This window comes from Ovis canadensis, chromosome 18, assembly GCF_042477335.2.
Source record: "Ovis canadensis isolate MfBH-ARS-UI-01 breed Bighorn chromosome 18, ARS-UI_OviCan_v2, whole genome shotgun sequence".
In the NCBI taxonomy this organism is placed as follows: domain Eukaryota; kingdom Metazoa; phylum Chordata; class Mammalia; order Artiodactyla; family Bovidae; genus Ovis; species Ovis canadensis.
In genome coordinates, this window is record NC_091262.1 from 31692362 (window position 1) to 31716214 (window position 23853).

General features: G+C 50.1%; 1 protein-coding gene across 3 annotated transcripts in view; it reads right to left on the minus strand.

The window, feature by feature from the left end:
- NTRK3 (neurotrophic receptor tyrosine kinase 3) overlaps positions 1-23853 on the minus strand; it is a 410810-nt gene that overhangs the window by 328138 nt on the left and 58819 nt on the right. For all 3 annotated transcript variants that reach the window (XM_069559286.1, XM_069559285.1, XM_069559287.1), the window contains exons 2-3: positions 4138-4212; positions 3556-3627 (exon numbers count right to left, since the gene is read on the minus strand). In XM_069559286.1, coding sequence (XP_069415387.1) covers positions 3556-3627; positions 4138-4212 — 147 coding nt within the window. The remainder of the gene's footprint in view (positions 1-3555; positions 3628-4137; positions 4213-23853) is intronic.

Sequence of the window (23853 nt, forward strand, 5' to 3'; positions counted from 1 at the left end):
CTAGTCACCAGAGAGACACAGGACAGAAATCCAGCTTTTTCCTTTAATAAAGCAGTGGTCATAATCGCCATCAAAGCCGTATTATCTCTCCTCATTGATTCTAGGATCACCATCCCAGTAATAACAGTAATTTCATCACTATCAGCAGCTTGCATTTATAAATACGATTTACTGGCACTGGGCTAAGTGCTGTATGTGCCTCCTATCATAAATCTTTATCGCATCCTATCACTAGAACAGGCACCATCATTACACCTATTTTACAGATGAGCAAATAGTGGTTCCAATGATCTATTTGGAAAATCCTTATCCTTAAAAATTCAGAATCCAAAATCTTTCACCAAGGAAAGGATATATAAGGGTCAAGAATATTCCAGTCTCTCAAATGTATATAAATCAGTATTTAGTTTTTCACACTCAATAAAAGACAAAGAAGACAGACACAGTCAAAAAGAGATGCTCAGTCACTCATAAACCTTGAAGAGTCCTAGTCTCCAGCCTTCTTTGTGGCAGACAATTTGGCCTTCACATGCTGGCTCACTTTCTGGCATGAGAGAGTATTATGACTAATCCACCAGCAGCTTAGAGGTGTGGGGCAGCTGGACCAATCAGAACAACTTGGATAACTTGACATCGGTACAGAAGGCAATGATTTCACTTCCTGCTTCTTACTGTGCACAGAAGGGGAGAAGAAAAGACTTAGCCATCACCCTAAAAAAAGGGGGGGCAGAAGAAGGGGGGAAAAGCCACCAAGCCAGAGCTTGGCAATTAGTGCTGGAGTAAGTGACCATCTTGTGATTGCTCAGCTGGGGCCTGAAAACTTGTAAATGCACTTAGAGGACAGAAATAGAAGATGTTGTGAGAGAGCAGAGAAACCTTGCCCATTTGCCAGGAGAAAGTGTCCCGGAGCTGCCGGGAAATTCACTCAGTTGAGATGTGGGATGTGTCTCTGTAAATGGGAAAAGTTAATAAGTGAACCCATCGAGGAAGCCAGTGCACACGGCTGGACCTCTTGACTCTCCTCTCTGGGACCCCCAGGCTCCTTCTCCAGCAGCCCCTGGGCCAGATGCTGACCCTATCACGTGGATCTGAGCAGCCAGCTCATCCCTAATATGCAGAGAGGCCCAAACCGGGGTTGGACTGACGGTGACCTGTCTATCTCACTCTTGATCCTTTTGCAGCCAACCGCAACACCTGGGCAAGAGCTGGCCAGTGTGTCCAAGGTCATGGGCAGGTTCACTGGTATCATCAGAACCTATTCCATGACACCCTTCCTGCCCCCAAAGCCTTGGGGAATCTTGCAAAGCCCCACCATCCTGTCACTGCCAGCAGACCCGGATCATCTCAAAAGAGATGGTGGGCCACAGCCCTCTTCAGGGATCTCAAGGGTAATTCAAAGACAAGTTCTAGTACAACCCACTTCAGAGACACCTGGAACCCAAGCTGCATGCCTCCCCCCACCTCTGTGGCCCTTGGACATGTGATACGTCTGAAAACCCTCTCAAATCCCTGGAGAGCCACAGGTGACAGGTGCGCAGGCAGATTCTGAGCACCAAGCCACTGCCGTCTAAAAGGACAGAGCCTCTCCCGTGCAGGCAGCTTCTGTCCCCCAAGTCCGACCCCGGCCCCCAAGTTGGCATTCCCTATGTCACATTCTGTCCACAGTGTGATCCTGCCTGGCCCATGGTGTTGAAAGGTTTTATTTTTAGTGCCAGTATTTAAAATTTGAGAGGTTTCACTAAACCTCCAGCTCTCCTTGGGAAAAAAAAAAAACCCACAGTAAATCTGGCAACCCAAGGCCCCACTTCCTTATGGCAGCAGTCTGCTAGAACTGTTTACAGGCTGGCCCTAAGCGGGAACACGTGGTCCCCAGCTTCCACTGTCCCCATTGGTCCTCTGTGGGCATCTGGCTCTGTGACCCTCATATGAGTTAGCATGAAAAGGAGACTTCTCAGAGGTCAAAAGCTTCGTCCCCTGGGACAGTTTACATGGAAAGTCAAATCCCCTGTAAAATAAACACCTGCAACATCTGGTCCCAGCTACACCCCCAGCTGCAAAGAACACACATCAGGAGAATCCCGCCACAGAGGCTCAACTAGGGCAAGGGGGCAACAAATAATTGAGACAGCTGTGGTGGGGCATAGAGGGGCACTCGGTCCCCTATGGCTACTACATAAGACCCTGAGTAATGGCCCTGCAGTGTGCCATGTCCAAAGGGAGGAGAGAAAGCTCAGCACAAAGAAGGGGTGGCCATCGCTGATTTCAAAAATAAAAATACTAATCAAGCCCTCACTCACGCTCAGTCAAGTCAGTCGTGTCTGACTCTGTTGCAACTCTGTGATCTGTAGCCCACCAGGCTTCTCTATCCACGGGATTCTCCAGGCAAGAATACTGGAGTAGGTAGCCATGCTCTCCTCCAGGGGATATTCCCAGCCCAGGGACGGAACCTGCATCTCCTGTGTCTCCTGCATTGGCAGGTGGATTCTTTACTGCTGAGCCACCAGGGAAGCCCTAAGCTTTCACTAGGTGCTTGGAAAAACACGCAAAGGCCCAGGGGTGAGGCCAGGATACCCCCAAAGGAGAAACAACCTGCCCACCACAATTCTCCACGATCTTTTCTCTTCCTCCACCTCCCCTCCACTTCCCTCGGATGTTCTGTCTCTTCTGGTGAGATTCCTATGCAGCCGGATGCCCTCCAAGTCCAAAGTGCCTGCACCAGAGCAACTCTCAGGTGGCCAGAGGAAAGATTCATCTGCACACCATTCCTCCATTTTCTGGCCAAATACAGCAGCCTCCACCCTGCTGGTTCCTATGGAATCTCTGCTTTTGGAGAACATGCCCCATAGATGTCCAAGATGGCCACCATCTGCAAAGACCTGACCGAATACCAAGGACCCCCATGGGTGCAGTGTGTTTGCACTTTCCCTAATTGCTGGCTCTAGGTTTCCTTTCCAGCCCGTCTCTCCCCAGGAAATGGCAGTCCTCCCATCAAACCCCAGAGCCTTCAGCCCAGAACTAGGCTTAGAGAGGAAGCACGAAGCTCGTGAGAGTCCGTCTGCAGGATCTATCTAGACGTGACACTTGGCCTGGCCCTGCTTTCTCTCAGCCAACCCCCCCCCCTCCCTCCCCCCCCCCACCCCGACACACACACACACACACACACACACACACACACACACACTTACGGACCTACAAATGGTCTCTGAAGAGTAGTATTCACATCACACACTACACTTATATGGGGAATTTCCTCTCATTTACATTCCCATTAAGTTGCAAATTTCATCATAAAAAGTGAACAAACCAACCCCCTAGTCTCAGGCTTTACCTTCCAATAGGAACCTCAGAGATCATCAAACCCAAAACCCTCATCTTAAGGGGCAAAACTCTGAGTCCCAGAGAAGCGATGGGACTTGCCGCAGGACACACACTAGCGAAGCCAGGTCCAGATCTCAGGCCTCGGGCTTCACCCCCAGGACTCTCTCTCCCTGCCGTATGCCTGCCCCCATCCACCCACCCACCGACTCCCTGTGGCCCGGACCCAGCTCTACTCACATATAGCGCAAGTGGGGGTTCTTGGCGAAGGCTCTGGGCTGGATGTTCCGGAGTCCTGAGTTCTTGATGGTCCTGAAGAGAGAGAGGAAAAGAGGGTCAGCAGAGCCTACGGGGTAGAGATACAGCTCTGCTCTGGGCCGAGGCTGACAGCCAGTGAGGCCAAGACTGGACGACAGATGCCTCTGTAAACTGAATGCATTTCTTCATCACCAGTCATCACTTGTGGTCCAGTTGAGGGACAGGACCACAGGACCAGTGGGCAGGATCTGGGCTTACATCCCACTGGGACCTGGGTGAGGGTGAGAAGTGTGCCCCTCCTGGCAAGTGAATAAGACTCTGGTCCAGCAACTCTAGCAACTGCAGCCTTCTCCGTTTCCCCACCTCAATTCCCCCGCAGTCACTCGCACTGAATCCAAAGGAGGAGGTGACTGGGAATATCCCTGCTCCTTGGGGACCATCAGTCCAGCACGGGGCTGAGGAAAGCACTAACCCGGAGGACGTGGGTTCAGGTTGTAACTTGAAGCCTGGACTACGTATGGGCTGGCCCCTGCCCCCACCCCCACCGGGAGCTGGTGCACTCACAGCTTTTGGAGGCCAGTATAGAGCTCCATGTCCACAGCGTTGAGCGTGTGCAGACCGCGCCAGTTCTCTATGTGTCTGCAGGGAGGGAGGAAAGGCAAGGTTCAGGTCAGCAGAGGGATCACCAGAAAGATGCTGGCTTTAGTGCCAGAGACCTGGGCTTAAATCCTGGAGCAGCCACCCGTGAGCCAGGCTCTCCACCAAGTCCCCAGTGATCTCTGAGCCTGCTTCATTCTCTCTCTGCATGGGGCCACACACATAACCTGGCTGATGGGCTTGCTGGGGGATCCCAAGTTCTGAGCCCATGGATAGTGTTTAATGCCCTCACATCCCCTGGGCTCTAGAAAGACTACTCTTTACATTCTTGAGATTCAATCTCCCTGCAGGTCTTCCTAATTCAGTTTCTTTTCATTCTCTTTTAGTTCTTTTTAACTTCTAGGATTTTTTTTTTTTTTAAGAACAGGCTCATTTTCTACATTCCTGCCCACAGAGACAATACAAATGAAGTGATTTTTTTAAAAGGGGTTGGGGGCAGCTTGCTCGTGAACATGGCTTTTCAGTGGAAAAGCCCAGAAGGAACACACACCACCTCAGGGTCCCCTAAGGGCAAGACACCGAAGACCCCCTTTGGGTGAGAGTGAAAGTTAGTCACTCAGTCGTGTCTGACTCTCTTCGACCCCATGTACCGTAACTCGCCAGGCTCCACTCTCCATGGAATTCTCCAGGCAAGAATACCAGAGTGGGCAGCCGTTCCCTTCTCCAGGGGATCTTTCCGACACAGGGATCAAATCTGAGTCTCTTGCATTGCAGGCAGATTCTTTACCGTCTGAGCCACCAGGGAAGCCCCCTTTGGTTACCATGATCCAATTCATCTGGAGTTCAAGAACGTCAGTGGCTTCATATGGCATAACCACATCCACAAAGGAGGCATGACCAAAGGCCTGGGTGTCACGGAAAGAACAGGAGGCTGGCATTTGAGGAGCCGGATTCCAGCTTTATCTCTGGGACTTTAGCAGCCGTGGCTTTGAGCATGAGCTCTCAACACCCTGGGCCTCTGGTGTCCTCATTTGTAAGGGGAGAGAGTTACACCAGATCAGCAGTTTCTCCCCCATCTCTTTACAAAGATCTTCTTTTAGAACTTTCTCCCGAGAGATTTCATGCTTAGCTCCCTAAACATGTGTCAAGCAAGCACACACACTTATTAAGCAATAATTAATTCATCTTCTCAGATTTACTAATCCAAGATATAAATCACTGTTAACCAGAGTTTTTTTTTATCAACGGGCATAAACCAGCACTGACTCATCCAGCAGATAATTTCCAGCGCAAAGCAAAGGAATTCTCGAAAGTACTGTTAGCATGGAAGGGCTCATCATGGTATGGATTTGATTTCCTTTGTTTGGTGTATATATATATATATATATATATAGAGAGAGAGAGAGAGAGAGAGAGAAAACACCAGGGACAAACATCCTACATTACTGCTTTGGGGTCCAGGTTGAGAACCATTAGACAGTCCTCAAGCATTTTTGGCCCCAGGGACTGGTTTTGTGGAAGACAATTTTTCTACCGACTGGAGAGGGTGGGTGGTTGGGGGATGATTCAAGTGTATTACGTTTATTGTGCATTTTATTTCTATTATTATTACATCAGCTCTACCTCAGATCATCAGGCTTTAGATCCCGGAGGTTAGGGACCTCTGCATTTGACTACTGATTACCAAGGTCCTTTCCAGCTCCAAAGTCATCTGAGAGGAGGCCATTCATACACCCCCACCACCCCAAGGAGCTCCAGGGACCATAGGAAAAGGCCTCCTGCAGCCCTCCTGGGCTCTGACTCTCCCATCAGTGCCCCCAAAGTCAAAGCATCCTCTTGGAGAGGAGGGGGAAGACATGAAAGCTCGCCCTGAGACAGTGGTACCCAAGGCATGGGAAAGACAGCCCCCTTCCCCAGACATCCCCGCCCAGGCCCCACCTCCCCCGTGGTTCTGCCATCTGCCATCAGGTGGGACCAGCGCCAGGAAGGCCGCAGGGAGGCGGTGGCCAGGGCCTCTGGAAGCATTTCAGAGCCGCGCAGCGACAAGGTATGCCAAGAGCCCTTTTCGTACCGCATTCTCTCGGAGCCCCTGCTAAGCAGCCAGACACATTAGCATCTGCTGGGGACATGGGCCAGGTGGCCAGGTCGGTACTGAATTCCTTCTCCAAAGCCTCCTCCCCTGGAAGCCGCATGGCCCCAGGACAGTTTGTTTGGTCTGGGTTCGCCAAGGCAGGGATCCCGGCTCCATGTCAGCTGAGAAGGAAGTTCAGAGGGGGCAGAAGGACCTGTGCCAGCCCCACCCCCACGCGGGGTATCCACTCAGTCCATGTAAGCCACCAAGTGTTAACAGATTGCAGTGTTCCTGCCGACGGGTCTTCATTCATGGGAGCCCAGCTTCACACAAGCTCCCAACAAGCAGCTGTCGATCAAGTTGTTTAAATAAATGAAATCAGTTTTCTGAGCCCACATTAGAATTCCAGAAATGTGTTTTTATTATGGCTGAGTTGTCAATCATTATTGCAGTCGAATACTTGACCTCTCTCAGCCTCCCTGTCCTTATGCCCACAAATGACCCTTCCCCGGCAGAGGCGCTCACTGACACAGCAGGATGATGGCTGAAGTCCTGGGTGCACCGGGCTCTCTCGTCTATATCATATAGCCCCTTGTATCTTCTTTTGAGTCTGACTTTTCCTACATCAGGGAACGGCACTTTTATAGCAACTGTGTGATTAGGAGTTGGTGCTCCGAAGCTGGGTTAGCCACTACAAACTCCAGCCCACAACCCATTTCCATACAGCCTGAGAAATAAGAATAGTTTTTACATTTTTTTTTAATCTAACATAGAATCCTATTTTGTGACATGTGAAAAGTATATGAAATTTAAATCTCCATGTACATATCTGCTCATTTACTCTTGTCTGTGACCACTTTTCTCAGCAAAAATGGAGTTGAGTTATTGCTGCAGAAGCTCACTTAAAATATTGACTTTCTGGCCTTTCATAGAAACAGGTTGCTGACCCCTGCCTAGAGCCAGACTGCCAGGATACAGATCCTGTCTCCATCGCTACCTCGATCTATGGGACCCTGTCCAGGTTTCTTCACTTGTCTGTGCCTCAGTTTCTTCATCTGTCAAATGGGAATAATAGAATACCTCCAGCATAAGGAGGACATAAGGATTGCACGTTACATTAAAAAGCCGTTACAGCAGCTGGGGTCAGAGTAAGTCCTCAGGGAGTGCCCACTGTGATGATTATTTTTAACCTCAGGCTTTGTAGAGGCTGGGCTTCCCTGATGGCTCAGACCGTAACTAATCAGCCTGCAGAGGAGACCTGGGTTTGATCCCTGGGCTGGGAAGATCCCCTGGAGAAGGGAATGATTACCCACTCCAGTATTCTTGCCTGGAAAATCCCATGGACAGAGGAGCCTTCGGGGGGTAACAGTCCATGGGGTCACAAAGACATGGAGACAGCTAAGCAGCTAACATTTTCATTCTTTTCACTTCTGTAGAGGCCGAGCAGTCTTCTCTCAGTTTTCATGCTAAAAGGGCAGCCTGGTTCTGCTGGAAGTTGTCATTTCTCAGCCATCATTGATAAAAACTCTGAGTGGCAGAAGGGTGGAGGGGCAGTAAACCTGTCATTCATGACCTCCAGGAAAACTGTTCGAGCTGAAATTATAAACAGCGTCAGAGGGTGCACAGAAGGCAGCGCCGAGCGGGTTCTCAGGGAAGAGCAGAACCGCGAAGGTGCAGCCTGACGTTTGCCGCTGACATGGGCAGGGAGCCTGCCAAGCTTTCCCAGTGACTCACCACTTGGTACCAGCCCCAGGGGTCGTAACTCTGCTGGCTGCTTTGTGCTAATGCAGAGACCGTGAGTTTAAGTGGAAAAGGCAGGTTCTAAAAATATAGTAAAGAAATAAGACCAAGTCTGAGAGAGGTCTGCCTTGCTTTGGTCTGTAGTAAACAGTGGTTCCCTTGGCCCAGTACAATTACACATGGCTTCTTTTGGTGTGCTTTTCTGGGCTGTCCAGGCTGTTTGCATAGCGCATGGACTCTGTCATCTGGAAAGCAATCACAAATGATGGAGGGCTTCCCAGGTAGCTCGGTGGTAAAGAATCCACCTGCCAATGCAGGAGACTCGGGTTCTATCCCTGATCTGGGAAGATCCCCTGGTGAAGGAAATGGCAACCCACTCCAGTGAGTGCCTGGAGAATCCCACGGACAGAGGAGCCTGGTAGGCTACAGTCCATGGGGGTCACAAAAAGAGTGGGACACAACTTACCATCTAAACAACAAGAATGACCATGTTTTTCAAGGAAGGTTAAGCCCTTGAGCCCTGTCCAGCAGGGCAGTCACTGGTCTCCCTCTCCCAGGATGACAGGCTGCACCAGCCCATCCGAGCGGCAGCCTTGCACCCGCCTGGCACTGCTGTGGAAGGCTCGAGAACTCAGAGCGGTGCCAGGAACACAGGTCAGCAGAAGCCCAGATCCCGCATCGTCTGCTCAGGCACAGCATGCAGCGCTGGTGGCCCCGCAAAGACTTGCAGCCTCCCCTCAGTGTGACTCCGGGCGCCCATCCCTACTCTAATTCCCTCCACTTTAGTCTCTTGAATTCAGCGGTTCCCAACTAGAGGCAATTTTGCTCCCAGAGGTCATTTGGCAGTGCTTGGAGACATCTTGGGGGCTTCCCTATGGCTCAGCAGTAAAGAATCTGCCTGCAATGCAGGAGATCCAGGTTTGATTCCTGGGTTGGAAAGATCCCCTGGAGGAGGGCATGGCAACCCACTCCAGCATTCTTTCCTGGAGAATCCCATGGACAGAGGATTCTGACGCTACAGTCCATAGAGCCTCCAAGAATTGGACAAGACTGAAGCGATGGAGCACGCACACCAGGGGACATTTTTGAGGGTCACACTGGGGTCAGGCAGTGACACGGGCATCCACAGTGATGCTTCTAAACATTCCATCATCCACCAGGCAGCATCCCCACAGCAAGGAATCATCTGCCCCAAATGTCCACAGTATTCAGGATGGGAAACATTGCTTTATTACAGAACGCTTCTATTTAAGACCCTTTACCGCTGAGCCACCAGGGAAGCCCCGTGTTTTCATCTACTTTGCTTCAAAAGTTAAGGAGGTGTGTAATGCATCTTAGGGAAAAGAAGAAACATCCAGTGAGGAGGTTGAACATGCAGAGGTTCTGTATTTAAATTTTGTTATCTGGAAAATTTGGTTATGAAGAACAGCTCATTAATAGCAGTGAGGGATCACAGGGGAAAATAACAGCCATCTGACAGCAGAGAGCAGAGAGAAAAGCTTGGGAAGACAAGGAAATACTGGGCCTGCTGCATCTAAAGAAAGGCAGGATGCTCCTTTGTCCCAGGCAGTCCTTATCTTTCTGGGTAGCCAGGTGCGGAGGAGAGCTCTGCCAGGTGCACGGTGCCTTGCACCTCTCATGAGCATCCACAACCAGCTTAGTCCTCCGCTGTTGGATGGATTTGAATGTTGCAGTGTTCTAGAGTTTTCTGCCTTTAACTTTTAAATACTGGAGATACAAACAACTCTTAAACATATCCACATGGCATATTTTTAATTAAAATAAAGACCACAGTCTGCACCGTCTAGTTTTTATGCGCTTGGAGATTGCCAGTTCATTTCCGTATTGGCCCTAGCCAAACAGAAGGAGGAAGAAATAATGGTACAAAAGCACAATTGGATGAATTCTAATGCAAAGGATTTTTATACTATCTGTGAATATATTAATTAACAGGGGCTTAATTAATTAGCGGGTGGGGCTAGTGGTAAAGAACGCACCTGCCAATGCAGGAGACCTAAGAGATGCGGGTTCAATCCCTGCATTGGGAAGACCCCCTAGCAGAGGGCATGGCAACCCCCTCCAGCATTCTTGCCTGGAGAATGCCATGAGCAGAGGAGGCTGGCGGGCCACGGTCCATGGGGTTGCAAAAGGGTTGGACACGACTGGATGGACTTGGCATGCACGCACCCGTGCACACACATGTTAATTAGCATTTCACTTGTGTTCTGACTCATCCCTACAGGGGTTCAAAGCAGCTGTGGCTTGGGTTTATCTCCAGGAATAAATGCTCGCTGAGCCACTGGGAGTGACTCCATCCTTCCCAAGTCTACCTGGAAGGAGCATGTGCTTTGACCAAGGGCCCCCCACCGAGACCTTATGGAAGTTTTCTGAGCTGTAACACTGAGCTCAGCTCTGGCTCTGGAGCTCAGTGCTGTCCTGAACTAAGCCTCCGTTCCTTCCTTCCTCTCCCTGGAAAAATGTTGCACGTTGGCTCCTGGCAGAACGTCAGCAGAGTGTCATGATTCTGTGGCATAAGGAAAGGGCAGTGACAAGGGGGCAGGGACAGGCCACTGACGTGACTCTCTGCATGGAACATTTCATATTCCCATGCAATGAAGAGGCCTTCGAAGTGCTAGTAGGAAGCTGCTGTATAACACAGGGGGCTCAGCTCGGTATCCTGTGATGGCCTAGAGGGGTGAAGAATCAGCCTGCAATGTGGGAGACCCAGATTCGATCCCTGGGTAGGGAAGATCCCCTGGAGGAGGAAATGGCAACCCACTCCAGTACTCTTGCCTGGAAAATCCCAGGGACGGGGGAGCCTGGTGGGCTGCCATCTATGGGGTCGCACAGAGTCGGACACGACTGAAGCGACTTAGCAGCAGCAGCAGAGTGATTAACACTTTCACTTTTCAGAGGGGAGAGAGGGAGGTTCAAGGAGGAGGGGACATATGTGGAGCTGATAGTCTTTGGAGTCCATGGGGTCGCAAAAGAGTCGGATACGACAGCGACTAAACAGCAACAAAACAGACAGAACATGACTTAGAACATTTTCTTGAAGATCCTGGATCATTGCGATCAACTTACCTGTCCGTCTGAGCTAGGCTCAGAGGCCCTTGAAGTAGGTAGAACCTGTATCCCTGCCCAAAACATTTCTATCCTGAAATGATGCCTGAATTCTAAGGGCTACTGCTTCCATTTTTTAAAGATTTTCTGGCTCTTCTTTGCTATCAAGCTGTGACCCCAGGGCCCTTCTAACATGCTGCCCTGCAGTCCACTGGAGAACAGAGATCAAGAGTGGACACCCTTAGCTCAGCTGGGTGCTGAGTGACTTGGGCTCAGAGGGAGGGGATATATGTGTACATAGAACAATTCACATTGTTACACAACACAAACTAACAAAACATTGCACAGCAATTATCTTCCAATTAAAAAAAAGAATCTATGATAAACCATAATGGAAAAATAAACTATTTTAAAAGGAATAGATAATATGTGTACGGGGTAGGGTGTGGGTTAGTTGCTCAGTTCAGTTTAGTTGCTCAGTCGTGTCCAACTCTTTGTGACCACATGAACCGCAGCACACCAGGCCTCCCTGTCCATCACCAACTCCTGGAGTCCACCCAAACCTATGTCCATTGAGTCGGTGATGCCATCCAACCATCTCATCCTCTGTCGTCCCCTTCTCCTCCTGCCCTCAATCTTTCCCAGCATCAGGGTCTTTTCAAATGAGTCAGCTCTTCACATCAGGTGGCCAAAGTACTGGAGTTTCAGCTTCAACATCAGTCCTTCCAATGAACCCAGGACTGATCTCCTTTAGGATAGACTGGTTGGATCTCCTTACAGTACAAGGGACTCTCAAGAGTCTTCTCCAACACCACAGTTCAAAAGCATCAATTCTTTGGCACTCAGCTTTCTTTATAGTCCAACTCTCACATCCATACATGACCACTGGAAAAACCATAGCCTGGACTAGACAGACTTTTGTTGACAAAGTAATGTCTCTGCTTTTTAATGTGCTGTCTAGGTTAGTCAAAAATTTCCTTCCAAAGAGTAAGCGTCTTTTAATTTCATGGCTGCAGTCCCCATCTGCAGTGATTTTGGAGCCCATAAAAATAAAGTCTGCCACTGTTTCCACTGTTTCCCCATCTATTTGCCATGAAGCGATGGGACCAGATGCCATGATCCTAGTTTTCTGAATGTTGAGCTTTAAGCCAACTTTTTCATTCTCTTCTTTCACTTTCATCAAGAGACTCTTTAGTTCTTCTTCACTTTCTGCCATAAGGGTGGTGTCATCTGCGTATCTGAGATTATTGATATTTCTCCCATTAATCTTGATTCCAGCTTGTGCTTCCTCCAGCCCAGCATTTCTCATGATGTACTCTGCATAGAAGTTAAACAAGCAGGGTGACAATATACAGCCTTGACGTACTCCTTTTCCTATTTGGAACCAGTCTGTTGTTTCATGTCCAGTTCTAACTGTTGCTTCCTGACCTGCATACAGGTTTCTCAAGAGGCAGGTCAGGTGGTCTAGTATTCCCCTCTCTTTAAGAATTTTCCCCAGTTTATTGTGATCCACACAGTCAAAGGCTTTGGCATAGTCAATAAAGCAGAAATAGATGTTTTTCTGGAACTCTCTTGCTTTTTCCATGATCCAGCAGATGTTGGCAATTTGATCTCTGGTTCCTTTGCCTTTTCTAAATCCAGCTTGAACATCTGGAAGTTCATGGTTCACGTATTGCTGAAGCCTGGCTTGGAGAATTTTGAGCATTACTTTACTAGGTTAGTTGCTCAGTGGTGTCCAACTCTTTGCAACTCCATGCACTGTAGCCCACCAGCCTTCTCTGTCCATGGAATTCTCCAGGCAAGAATACTGAGTACTGGAGTGGGTTGCCATTTCCTTTTCCAGGGGATCTTCCTGACCCAGGGATTGAATCTGGGTTTCCTGCATGGCAGGCCGATTCTTCACCATCTGAGCCACTAAGCAAGCCCATTTATCTACATATCTAACATATTATGTGCATGAAGTATTATTTGTATGTATATGTAATTGAGTCACTTTGCCATACAACAGGAATTACCAACATTGTAAATCAACAGTTGTTGTTCAGTCCCTCAGTTGTGTCCGACTCTCTGTGACCCATGGACTGCAGCAAGCCAGGCTTCCCTGTCCTTCTTCAATAAAAATAAATAAGAAGAAACAAAATAACAGTGGACAGTCAACACCCACATCCAGAATTTGGAAACTGGATGCCTCAGGACCAGTAACTCCAGCCTCTGCAGACCTCAGTCTCCTAACAAGAAATCTGGGTGCTCTGAGGATTAGCTGAGGCCATGCCCACATCCTCCGTGCAGCTCTGACACCCAGAACTAGTGCAAATCAGAGCTGACTCTATGACTGCCTTTGGCACTGTGCCTTATGTCAGAGTAGTAAGAATCTGAATAAGAATTTAAGAGAATATGAAAAAAATCATGCACAGACCTGTGTGTGCACATCCGTGCACACACACACACAGAGATAGATATTTGCCTTTGTTTTCTTACTTCGTTTCGAATACCCTTTCTGGATGATCAAGCTAACCAGATAAGTAAGTGTTCTTGTTAATTCATAATTCACATGTTCCTATTGCCATTCTGGGAGGTGTATCCTGGCAGGAGGTAGCTGAAACTGGCGCTTCTCAGATGCTTTTTATATGAGTACTGAGTCCTCCAGGAACACAGGAGTTTCAGATATCAAGGCTGGACAGACCTCCCATCCTTCCACCTCCAGATGTCCCTGCTTCCTGTAAGACATGGGGCTCCCATCACCTTCTCACTTGAATCTAAAATGGTGGCCCAAATTCAAGTATCGAGTTGGGTACCTGGGGAAACTAGCTTGGAGTCTCATTTTGTAATAAGTCAGTGTTAGAGCACACAGATGCATGAGTGTTCACATACACGCACTCACACACACATGCACACCCATGCACACACACCAAGAATACGCTGGATGTTCGACTTCCCAACCTTGTAGGGCAAGGAGAAAATTGATTTGTTATCCAGGCCTATTATATCTAGTGATCCAGACAGAAGCATTAGCCTTCAATTATCTGATATGTTTAGCATTATAAACAAACCGTCTGGAGCAATAGCCCCGTGGAGCTCAAGCACCAGAGGACTGGGGAAGAACTGCCTCGGATCGCACAAGCCAAGTCACTCGGCTCTCCTCCCTTGACAGACGCCTGGGGAGCCTTCCTGGGCTGGCAGCCCCAGCATGCCAGCACATGAGCACACCAGCTCTATAAGCAGCTGCCCGCCAAGGACCATGGTGAACCAGCCCCACGTTGCAGGCACCCCCGGGACCGTAGAAAGGAACACTCAGGTCGTGCGGTAAACAGATGGAAGGCGACAGCATCTGTGCCGGCTTCCTGATCCACTCTGAGACTCGTGCCAGGAACGGGGGCTGCTTGTGTGCACACCTATGCTCTCCACCTGCTGAAATGCGGTGTCTCCTAACGGAGGAACAGTCAAAGGCATGCATCTGGGGGCTCCGCCAGCTTACTGGGGAGCCCAGGCTGCCCTGCACAGGTCCCAGCCTGTGACCAGACTGGCCTGCCCCTCGCCAGTCTGTCTGCTTCTCCCCATGTCCACTGCTGCCCTCACATCCACATGCCTGGGAGCCACCGCCTATAACTGCAAGCAGCCACCACCTCTGAGCTGGCCTCCCAGGCTTCACCCTCCCCCAACAGACTCTCCTCCAGTGCAATCCTCCTCTTTCCTGCTTATAACCCTCCAACTGCTTCCTTTGCTCCTTAAAATAAAATCCAAAACCCAGGCCGTCGTGGCCCACAAGCTGATCGCCAGCTGCTTCCATGGTTCCCTCCCTGAACACACCCCCTGGTTTTCCAAGCCCCGGCCACAGGGACGTGCCTTCTGTTCTTTAAACCTACCAGGCTAATTCCTGATCAGAACTTCCAGGAAACGCTCTTCTCTGACTCCTTCTAATCTCTCAGGCCTCCCCTCCAAGGTCACCTTCTAGGAGAAGCCAGCTGACTCCTCGGTGAGCCCACCCTCCCTTCCCCGCCAGCTGCTCTCTGGCGCAAGCCCCTGTTTATGTCCTTCACAGCCCTTAATAACCATCTGTAATTGTCTTATTTGATTATTTGATTATGTGTTTGTCGTGTCCCTAGAACTATAATGCATCAGAACAGAGCTCCTATCTGTCTTACTCCCAACTCCCTTACCTCCAGAATCTCAAATACTGCCCCAGGGTAAGTATATACTCAGGGTGTTATCCAGATTGGTGCTAAGTAGCCACCTAGATGCCCTAACTCACGCCAGAGGTGTTCCAGGCACGGCACCTCTACGGTCCTCTCCCTGGGCCCTGCTCAGCAGCTGAACCGGCAGAAACCCTGAGCTTGATCTCTGAAGAAGAATGTGGCCCAGGGCACATGATTCAACATCCCAAATGGGGACAGGCAACTTGGGGAATCACTGCAGAGCCCAGAGATGGGGTGATCCCAGAGATCTCAGGACCAGACCTGGACCGGACCTCCCCGCCTCCAGGAGAGATCTCTGGTCTACTGCCCACCATCAGGGTCAGGAGTGGGGCAGTGGGCAGGACCTCCTCTCACTAGACATTGGAGCAGATGAGGTGGAAATGCTCTTAGTGCCTAAGCACATCTTCTCCATCCTTCCCTTCCCCACATGACTAAGGTCTTCACCAGGATATGAGTTTTCTGGAAGCTTGTGTTCCCAGTGCCATGCAAAGCTCAGCGGCATCTGAATAAATGGCTGAACCTCAAAGGGACTGACAGCGGCGCTGAAATGGAGAGCCCTCTACCAGCTCCTCTGTGGGCCTTCCCCTGCCCGCATCCACTAATCCAGGGCTCATTCCATGTTTCTCCTTCTCATCCCAGTCCCCTCACTCTCCCCCTCTTAGATTTTTCCATCAGCATATAAACACATCCAAGGAAAGCCCATTTCAAAGAAAATCTCCTCAGCTCGATGTTCTTCAGCTACCAACTCATGTCTCTCCATCTCCATATGCCAAATGTTTTCAAAAGAATTGCCCACATTCCCAGGCCTTCCGTCCTCGCCTCCCTTTGACCCTTCATCCCAGTCTGTCTTCATCCCCACCACTCCACTGAAACGATATTGTCAAGGTCACCAGTGGTTTCCACGTTGGCAAATTCTTCTCTGCCATCCAGTTTCTCAGCCTCCCAGCAGCATTTTACCTAGTTAACCACCCTCTCTTTCTGAAAACACTCTCTTCTCTATGAATCTCTTAACCTCGCTCTCTGCTGGGTTTCTTTCCACCTCCCTGGATAGCGTATCTTAGTCTCCTTGGCTGGTTCCATAGTCTTTAGCCATCAGTGGGGGAGCCTCCAGGTCTCACCCTCACCAGGCCATGGGGAGCTCACCCAGGTGCCCTGCTGCGAACACCATCTATGCGCCCAAAGGTATCTCTGGTCAGACCTCCCAGCTGAGCTCCAGGCTCTTCCGTCATACGTCAGCAACACCAATTCTTGCTGTCCTCCCACTTGGGCGTCTCCATCTCAGTAAATCGCGTCAATGCCACACAGTAGTCCAAGTCAAATTTCATCACCGATTGCTCCCTTCCCTCCCTCCAACACCCACACCTTAGCAAGTGCACCTCCGCAGGAGATCATCAGCTCTGCTTACTGCCCACCATCCCCACTCTTATCATCTCTCACCACCCAGGCTGCCTCGGCTCTTTCAAAGGCCACTGCCTCCAAAACATGACCCCTGCTTCCACGGCTTCCACCTCCACTTGACGAAACCTGTCTTCACACAGAGCCTGAAAGAGCTTTTCATAACATAAACCAGTGTCCTCCCTGGCGGTCCAGTGGCTAGGACTCCACAGTCCCAATGCAGGGGACCCAAGTTCAATCCCTGGTCAGGGAACAAGATCTCGCATACTACAACAAAAATCAAAGATCCCACGTGTCGCAACTAAGGCCTGACACAGCAAAATTAAAAATACATATATATTTTAAATAACTAAATTAGATCATTCCCCTCTTTTCCACCCTCTCCCCCCAAAAATCAGCCCCTGATGGCTTCTGTACTTGGGATGGAATTCATTCTCCACCTCAGCCAGCAGGATCCTCCATGTCTGGCTCATCCCTCTCCCTCCTGAGCTCAAGCTAACCTTAACTTTGTTTACTTGGCTTTAGTCCCACTGGTCTCCTTTCTAGTCTTCAAAACATCAAGCTCCCTCCTGCTTCTCAGGACCTTGCACTTGTTTTTGCCTTTAAAAGTACTTGGATTCCCTTTCAAACTCTTCTCTTCAGGGAGACCTTCCCTGACCAACCAGCAAAAGACGTTCTGTGTCACCTTCCTCTGGATCCAGCGTTCTTAGGGCAGGGGAGGATTTTGCCCCTCAGAGAACACTTGGCAATGTCTGGGGACACTTTTGATTCTCATGACTGGTCTCTAGTGGGTAGAGGCCAAGTGGTGGTGGTTTAGTCACTAAGTGTCTGACTCCTGTGACCCCGTGGACTGTAGCCCGCCAAGCTCCTCTGTCCATGGGATTTCCCAGGCAAGAATACTGGAGTGGGTTGCCATTTCCATCTCCAGGTAGAGGCCAGGGATGTTATTAAATATGCTACAACTTAAGACAGTGCCTCATGACAAAGAATGTCCAAGAATTCCCTGGTAGCTCAGCTGGTAAGGAATCCGCCTGCAAAGCGGGAGACCTGGGTTTGATCCGTGGGTTGGGAAGATCCCCTGGAGAAGGAATGGCTACCCGCTCCAGTATTCCAGCCTGGAGAATACCATGGGCTGCGTACCCCATGGGGTTGCAAAGAGTCGACATGACTGAGTGACTTTCACTTTTTTCACAGTGTCAATAATATGGAGCTTGAGAAGTGTTGCTCTGGTTATCTCCTTTATACTGTAGCCAAAATCTGTAACGACCCCATGTGCATGTTTACTCGTCTATTGCTTCTTTCTCCCAACAGAATGCAAGATCTCTGAGGGCAGGCAACCTGTTTATCTTGTTTGCTGTGGTATCCACAACATGCTGCTCAGTTCTTGGTACACAGCAGAAGATTTAAAGGAACACAGTAACGAATGACTGGTCTTCCTCAGAACCCTGGGACCTTGCAGCAAGTCATGAAAAGGCCATGGCTCCCAATGTCTTGATGGAACCAGCATGTTCTCCAACTCTCTGAAAAGACAAAGGTGTAAAGAAGCGTGTTGCGCCTCTGGGGTTGGGGAGGGAGACAGAGCCCTATGGCCCCTTGGAGACAGTCATCTCTCATCTACTCAAAGCATGTTGATCATAAAACTTCCAGTCCCTCCTAGACATCTCAGCTTTGAACCAAGAGAGAAAGAGGAGGTCTTTGATCCAAAGCAGAAACAGCCTGAGGCAGGGAGGGACACTAGCTTTGACCCTTTCTCCCCAGTGGGCCTTGGAGGAGACAGTTTGAGCAAGAAGGAAAGTCGGGTCGAGGCCAGAGCAGCTGGCTTGAGAGTAATCCAATAGTGCAAGCTCTGTGCCTGAGAGCAGCTGGCCCCAGGGGTCCTGAGAGTGCTGCCCTCGGAGTGGCCAATTTCCTTAGGAAAATGCAAAATGGCCAGGCCACCCCTTACTGAATTATAAAGCACTTATCACTTCTTTAATACCTACCCACATGGAGGACTTAATTCACTCAATATGGAAGTTATAAAGGCGAATTGGTAAGTGAGCATTAGGCTCAAGTGCACTGCATAAAGACAGACGAGGGCAATATTTTCCCCTATTAAAAGGGTAGACTTCCTCACTGCAACTCGGCTTCAGAGCTAATGTGGAAAAGTCACTCCAAAGCTCTGGGCGCTTTCCTTGTAAGAGGGTAATCCAGGTCACTGGAAGGAAAGGGCGCCCTTGACTTTACAGGAATCATTATCCCCAGAAACCAGGGTGTCAGAGTGATTAGTCAAGGTAATCGTCAGGAAGGCAAGGTCAGGTGGGTGGTACCCAGCCCTCCCTCTGGATGGTAAGCTGGGATGGGACCAAGCCACAGAGAAGAGAGATGTCACAGGACAGAGGAGGATGGGTGAGCCGGGCCAAGACTGTAAGCAGGATGTGGAGTGGAGGCAGCAGGGAGAGAGGCATGCTCCTCTAAAGCATCACCAGTGGAAGAAACCCTGGTTACATCCAAGAACGAAAAGGAAGACGTCAACAGCATTAGTCTCTATCATCTGTAAGGAAATCCTCTGCCATTCCTTAAGGTTCCAGAGGATTCCACTTTGGGAGCTGGAGAGATGGCCTTACTCCTCAGAAAAAGAAATGCAGTTTTTTCTCTTGTTAACTTTTTTCACTTTCTTGCTTCGGCATCATGAGCCGTTTCCTGTCCTCTGGCAAGAAGCCGTCTGTTCTTTTCCCCATCTACTCACCCTCTTGGAAGACATCTCTCTATCCACATGCCTTCAATAACTGCCTAATTAGAGATGAATTCCAGTTCCACAGATCTACCATTAATGCCTAAACCTCTCCACTGTCCTGTCTTCCTTTTCTCACAGTACATATCCTCCTGGACACTTCAGAACAAAATAAAAAATATGGACAGGAGAGCTCACTCTTTCCTTCTGAATTATCCCAAGGTACCTCTGCTGAGTCCTCCTGACTTGAAATGTTAAAGCAGAGATGGTGAATAGATTTCAATTTTTCTGCAATATCGCTGGGATGCTGAGAGTTAACCCAGCCTGCTGTGTCTAGAAGGAGGCTGTGGTTGAGCCGGAAAAAGAACTGTGATTGATTAGTGATGTCTGTCCTGGGCACGGGATACAGAAGGGCCACATAAACACCATTAACCAAATCTGGGCTTCTTGGGTGGAGCAGCAATAAAGAATCTGCCGGCCAATACAGGAGACACAAGAAACGTGTGCTTGACCCCTGGGTCAGGAAGATCCCCTGGAGTAGGAGATGGCAACCCACTCCAGTATTCTTGTGGGGGAAAATTCCATGGACAGAGGAGCCTGACATGCTGCAGTTCATGGGGTTGCAAAGAGGCAGACATGACTTTGCGATTGAACAACATCAAAATAGCCTGTGTCTGGGGGCTCCTGGATGGCCTCAGGATGGGCGGCTGGTAGCCAAGGAACCCAACCAAGTGATTAAAGGGTTGGAACCTTCAACCTCACTTTACTGGAGGCTGAATTGATCACCAAAAGTCAATAATTTAACCAATAATGCCTACATAATGAAGCCTCCATACAAATCCTAAAGCGAGGTCCAGGGAGCCTCCAGGTTCATGACCAGAAGGGGCTGCTGGGAGGGAGATGTGCGTGGAGAGGGCATGGAGCCTCCTGTCTCCTCCCATGCCTCTCCCTCTCTGTCTCTTCCATCTGGCTGCTCTTGAGTTGGCCCCTTTTATAATAAACTGTGACAATAAACAGTAAGGGGCTTCCCAGGTGGCGCTAGTGGTAAAGAACCTGCCTGCCAATGCAGGAGACATAAGAGACGCAGGTTCGATCCCTGAGTCAGGAAGATCCCCTGGAGAAGGAAATAGCAACCCATGCCAGTATTCATGCCTGGAGAATCTCATGGACAGAGCTGTAGCTGGTGGGCTACAGTCCATGGGGTCGCACAGAGTTGGATATGACTGAAGCAACTTAGCATGCACACACAATAAACAGTGAAGTGAACTGTATTCCCGAGTTCGGTGGGTCACTCTAGCAAATTTGCTAGTCACTCTAGCTAAGCCCAGGAGGAGGTCCAGGGAACCTCTGATCTATAGTCAGCAGCTCAGGTGACAACCTGGACTTGTGATTTGCATCTGAGGTGACGTCGCCTTAGGGGACCTAGCCCTTAACTATGAGATCTGACACTCCATCTGGGAAGGTAGTGTCAGAATTGCGGTGAATTGGAGGACACGCACTCAGTGACCACTGAGAATTAGAGGGCTGACCGGTATGGAGGGAAATCACACATTTAATGGCCCAAAGTGAAGAACCGTACTAAGAGCAGAACAGAGAAGCAGATGTGAGTCTTTGCTTTTCAACTTGTCGCTAGATTGAACAGGGATTGAGGTCAGGATCTGGGGCCTCTGTGCCCAGGAGAGTGACCGTGCTTGTAGCTGCTGTGCTGAGGCTGTGACACGCATGTAGCCCGAGACCCTCTTTCTCACGTCTCCCCACACCTCCGCCTCCTCGTAGAACACAGCCTGCACTTTACAAGTCAGCCCAACAAAGCACTTGCTGCCAGGGCTGGCTCCCTCCTGCTTGCTCTGAGCCACTGTCTCTGCCTGTTCCTCTGTTCCTCTGCCTGCCAGGCACCTTGAGTACCTAACGAATGTTCCAGAAGCTCAACATCCAGAAGCCAATATGCTGCATCTTCCTCTCTCCACTAAAAGTATTAGTCATTCAGTCGTGTCCAACTCTTCGACTGTTAGCCCACTAGGCTCCCATGTCCATGGGCTTCTAGAGGCATGAATATTGGAGTAGGTGGCCATTTCCTCCTCCAGAGGATCTTCCTGACCCAGGGATCGAACCCTGATCTCCTTCACTGTAGTCAGATTCTTTACCATCTGAGCCACCAGGGAAGCCCCTCCCTCCGCTAAGCTTTTATCAAACCATCCGCATCCAGTTCCAATGATCGGTGATCCCGCTGATCAGCTCCTGGGAACTTGTGTCTGTGAGCTTGTCACCTGCGTGTGCCTGGCTTCCCTTGTGCATGCTTAATCACTTCAGTTGTGTCTGACTCTTTGTGACCCTATGGACTGTAGCCTGCCAGGCTCCTCTGTCCATGATATTCTCTAGGCAAGAATACTGGAGTGGGTTGCCATTTCCTCCACCAGGGGCTTTTCCCTCGGGAGCAGGTAAATTCCTTGACCTTGACGACAGAGTCCTCTGAAGTCTATTTTGTTCACCCTCCTCTGGCTCTGTGCTGGCTCTGTGCTCCAAGTGGGCAGAGACCTCAGAGGTTCCAAGAAGCTTCTCCTTGAAACTGGGATGAGATGGGCTCCAGCCTGTGGCAGAGAAGAGCTGTCTAGGGTATGGGGCAGGGCTGGGGTCCAATGTCAAGGCTCAAAGAAGCATAAAACATGGGGCCGAAGAGAGATGATGCTGGCCCATGCTTCTCTGATGTCTTCCTTCAAAACTCAGCTCAGACAGGCCCTTTCTTCTGGGAGCTTTCCCTGGTCTTCCCCGTCTAGATCCTGAGCGTGCCTTGGCTATGCTGTCTGTCCCAGAAATAGCACTGATACTCGAGACGGTTTGACAGCATCATCGATTCAAATGAGTCGATGCAAATGAGTCTGAGCAAACTCCAGGAGACACTGAAGGACAGGAAAGCCTGGCGTGCTGCAGTCCATGGAGTTGCAAAGAGTTGGACAAAACTGAGCAACTGGACAATAACAAATAGAGCACAAACTCCCAGCAAAGAGGACTCCGGCCAGAGGGCTGGATCAGGGCCCCCGAGGGCCTCCCCCCAAGCCAAGAATTGATGCTTACTTAGCTCCTGGATCCCAGAGGGACCAGGGTGACTGGAGAATTGGGTGTGGTCACTTACCGAGCTCAGGATGCAGATGTTTAAACCACTGCTTTAGAAGCATGTCAGGTGGCGCTAGTGGTAAAGAACCCACCTGCCAATGCAGGAGACATAAGAAACGTGGGTTCGATCCCTGGGTCAGGAAGATCCCTGGATCAGGAAGATCCCCTGGAGGAGATATAGAAACCCACTCCAGTATTCTTGCCTGGAGAATCCCATGGACAGAGGAGTCTGGCAGGCCACAGTCCGCAAAGAGTTGGATACAACTGAAACCATTTAGCACGCACACAGAGAAGCACTTCCCCATTTTAACATCCCCACCTTAACTGGAATGTGCAGACCAGTATCAGCTCCACACAGACCCTCATCATGTTGTCTTATACCTTTGACACCTCCACTACTTGCAAGCCTTGGAGATCCTCAGGGGCAGGGACTGGTCTTTTTTTTTTTTAGTCTCAGCATCCCCAGCATCAAATAGGACACCCACCCGGCTCTCAAAAGCCCTCAATAAAGGAGGTGTGGGTACACTAGGAGCTCTCCTTTCCTGCACTGTCAGCTTCACCCTGGGGCAAGAGCATTTAATTCTGTCGTCAGTGAAGGGAAGCCTGAGGCACCATCTGGGAGTCCCCTGCGGAACAAGAAAACTGAATGCCACAAGACACCAGTGACGCTCTGTTAGGGAGCCTGGTCACACACATCCCCTGGAGACTGGCCTTCTCATTGGAGGTACTAGAAACCCCAAGGTCAAGGTAGCATCTCAGCCTCCAACCCCAAGACATGGAGGAACCCTGTCCAAAAGTTAGCTTTTGCCCCAACCCTGCAGACATCCTCCTCTCCAGGCTGCTGAGAATGGGGTTCGCTCAGGACACCGAGGAGCTTGGCAACGTGTAACTGCACCGCTAGCTTCCCCCCTGGAAGTCAGCAGACAGGATTGCCCGGGGGCCCCCTTCCAGGAGCAGTGGTACGGGGCAGAAAGTGTCAGTGATGCCCCGTGAGTCCGGGAAAGGGGACCTCTACAAGGTGGGGCGGAAGCTAGAGTCGGAAGATGTGGGGTTTTCCTAGCATATCTCAGTCCCCAGTAGTTCTCTTTTCGGCCCCTGTGCAAGGAGAAAGGAGGCAGAGCCCATGCCCGTGGCTGTCGGCAGGGAGAGCGACAGCACCTGAGCTGGCAGCATGACTGAGCCCTGACTGGAGGAGCCTCTGCTGCCAGGCTCATGTCGTCCAGCTGCTCTCACCACCAGGAAGGACTCGATGGCTCCAGCCGCTATCAGCCTGGAGCACCTTCAGCCCACGGGCTCATCTCTGCCTGGTCCAGCCGGGCGGGATCTCATTAGAGGGGGCGCTGAACTCCACTGCACACATTCACTTATCTATTTGTTGACCACGCTGGGTCTCAGTT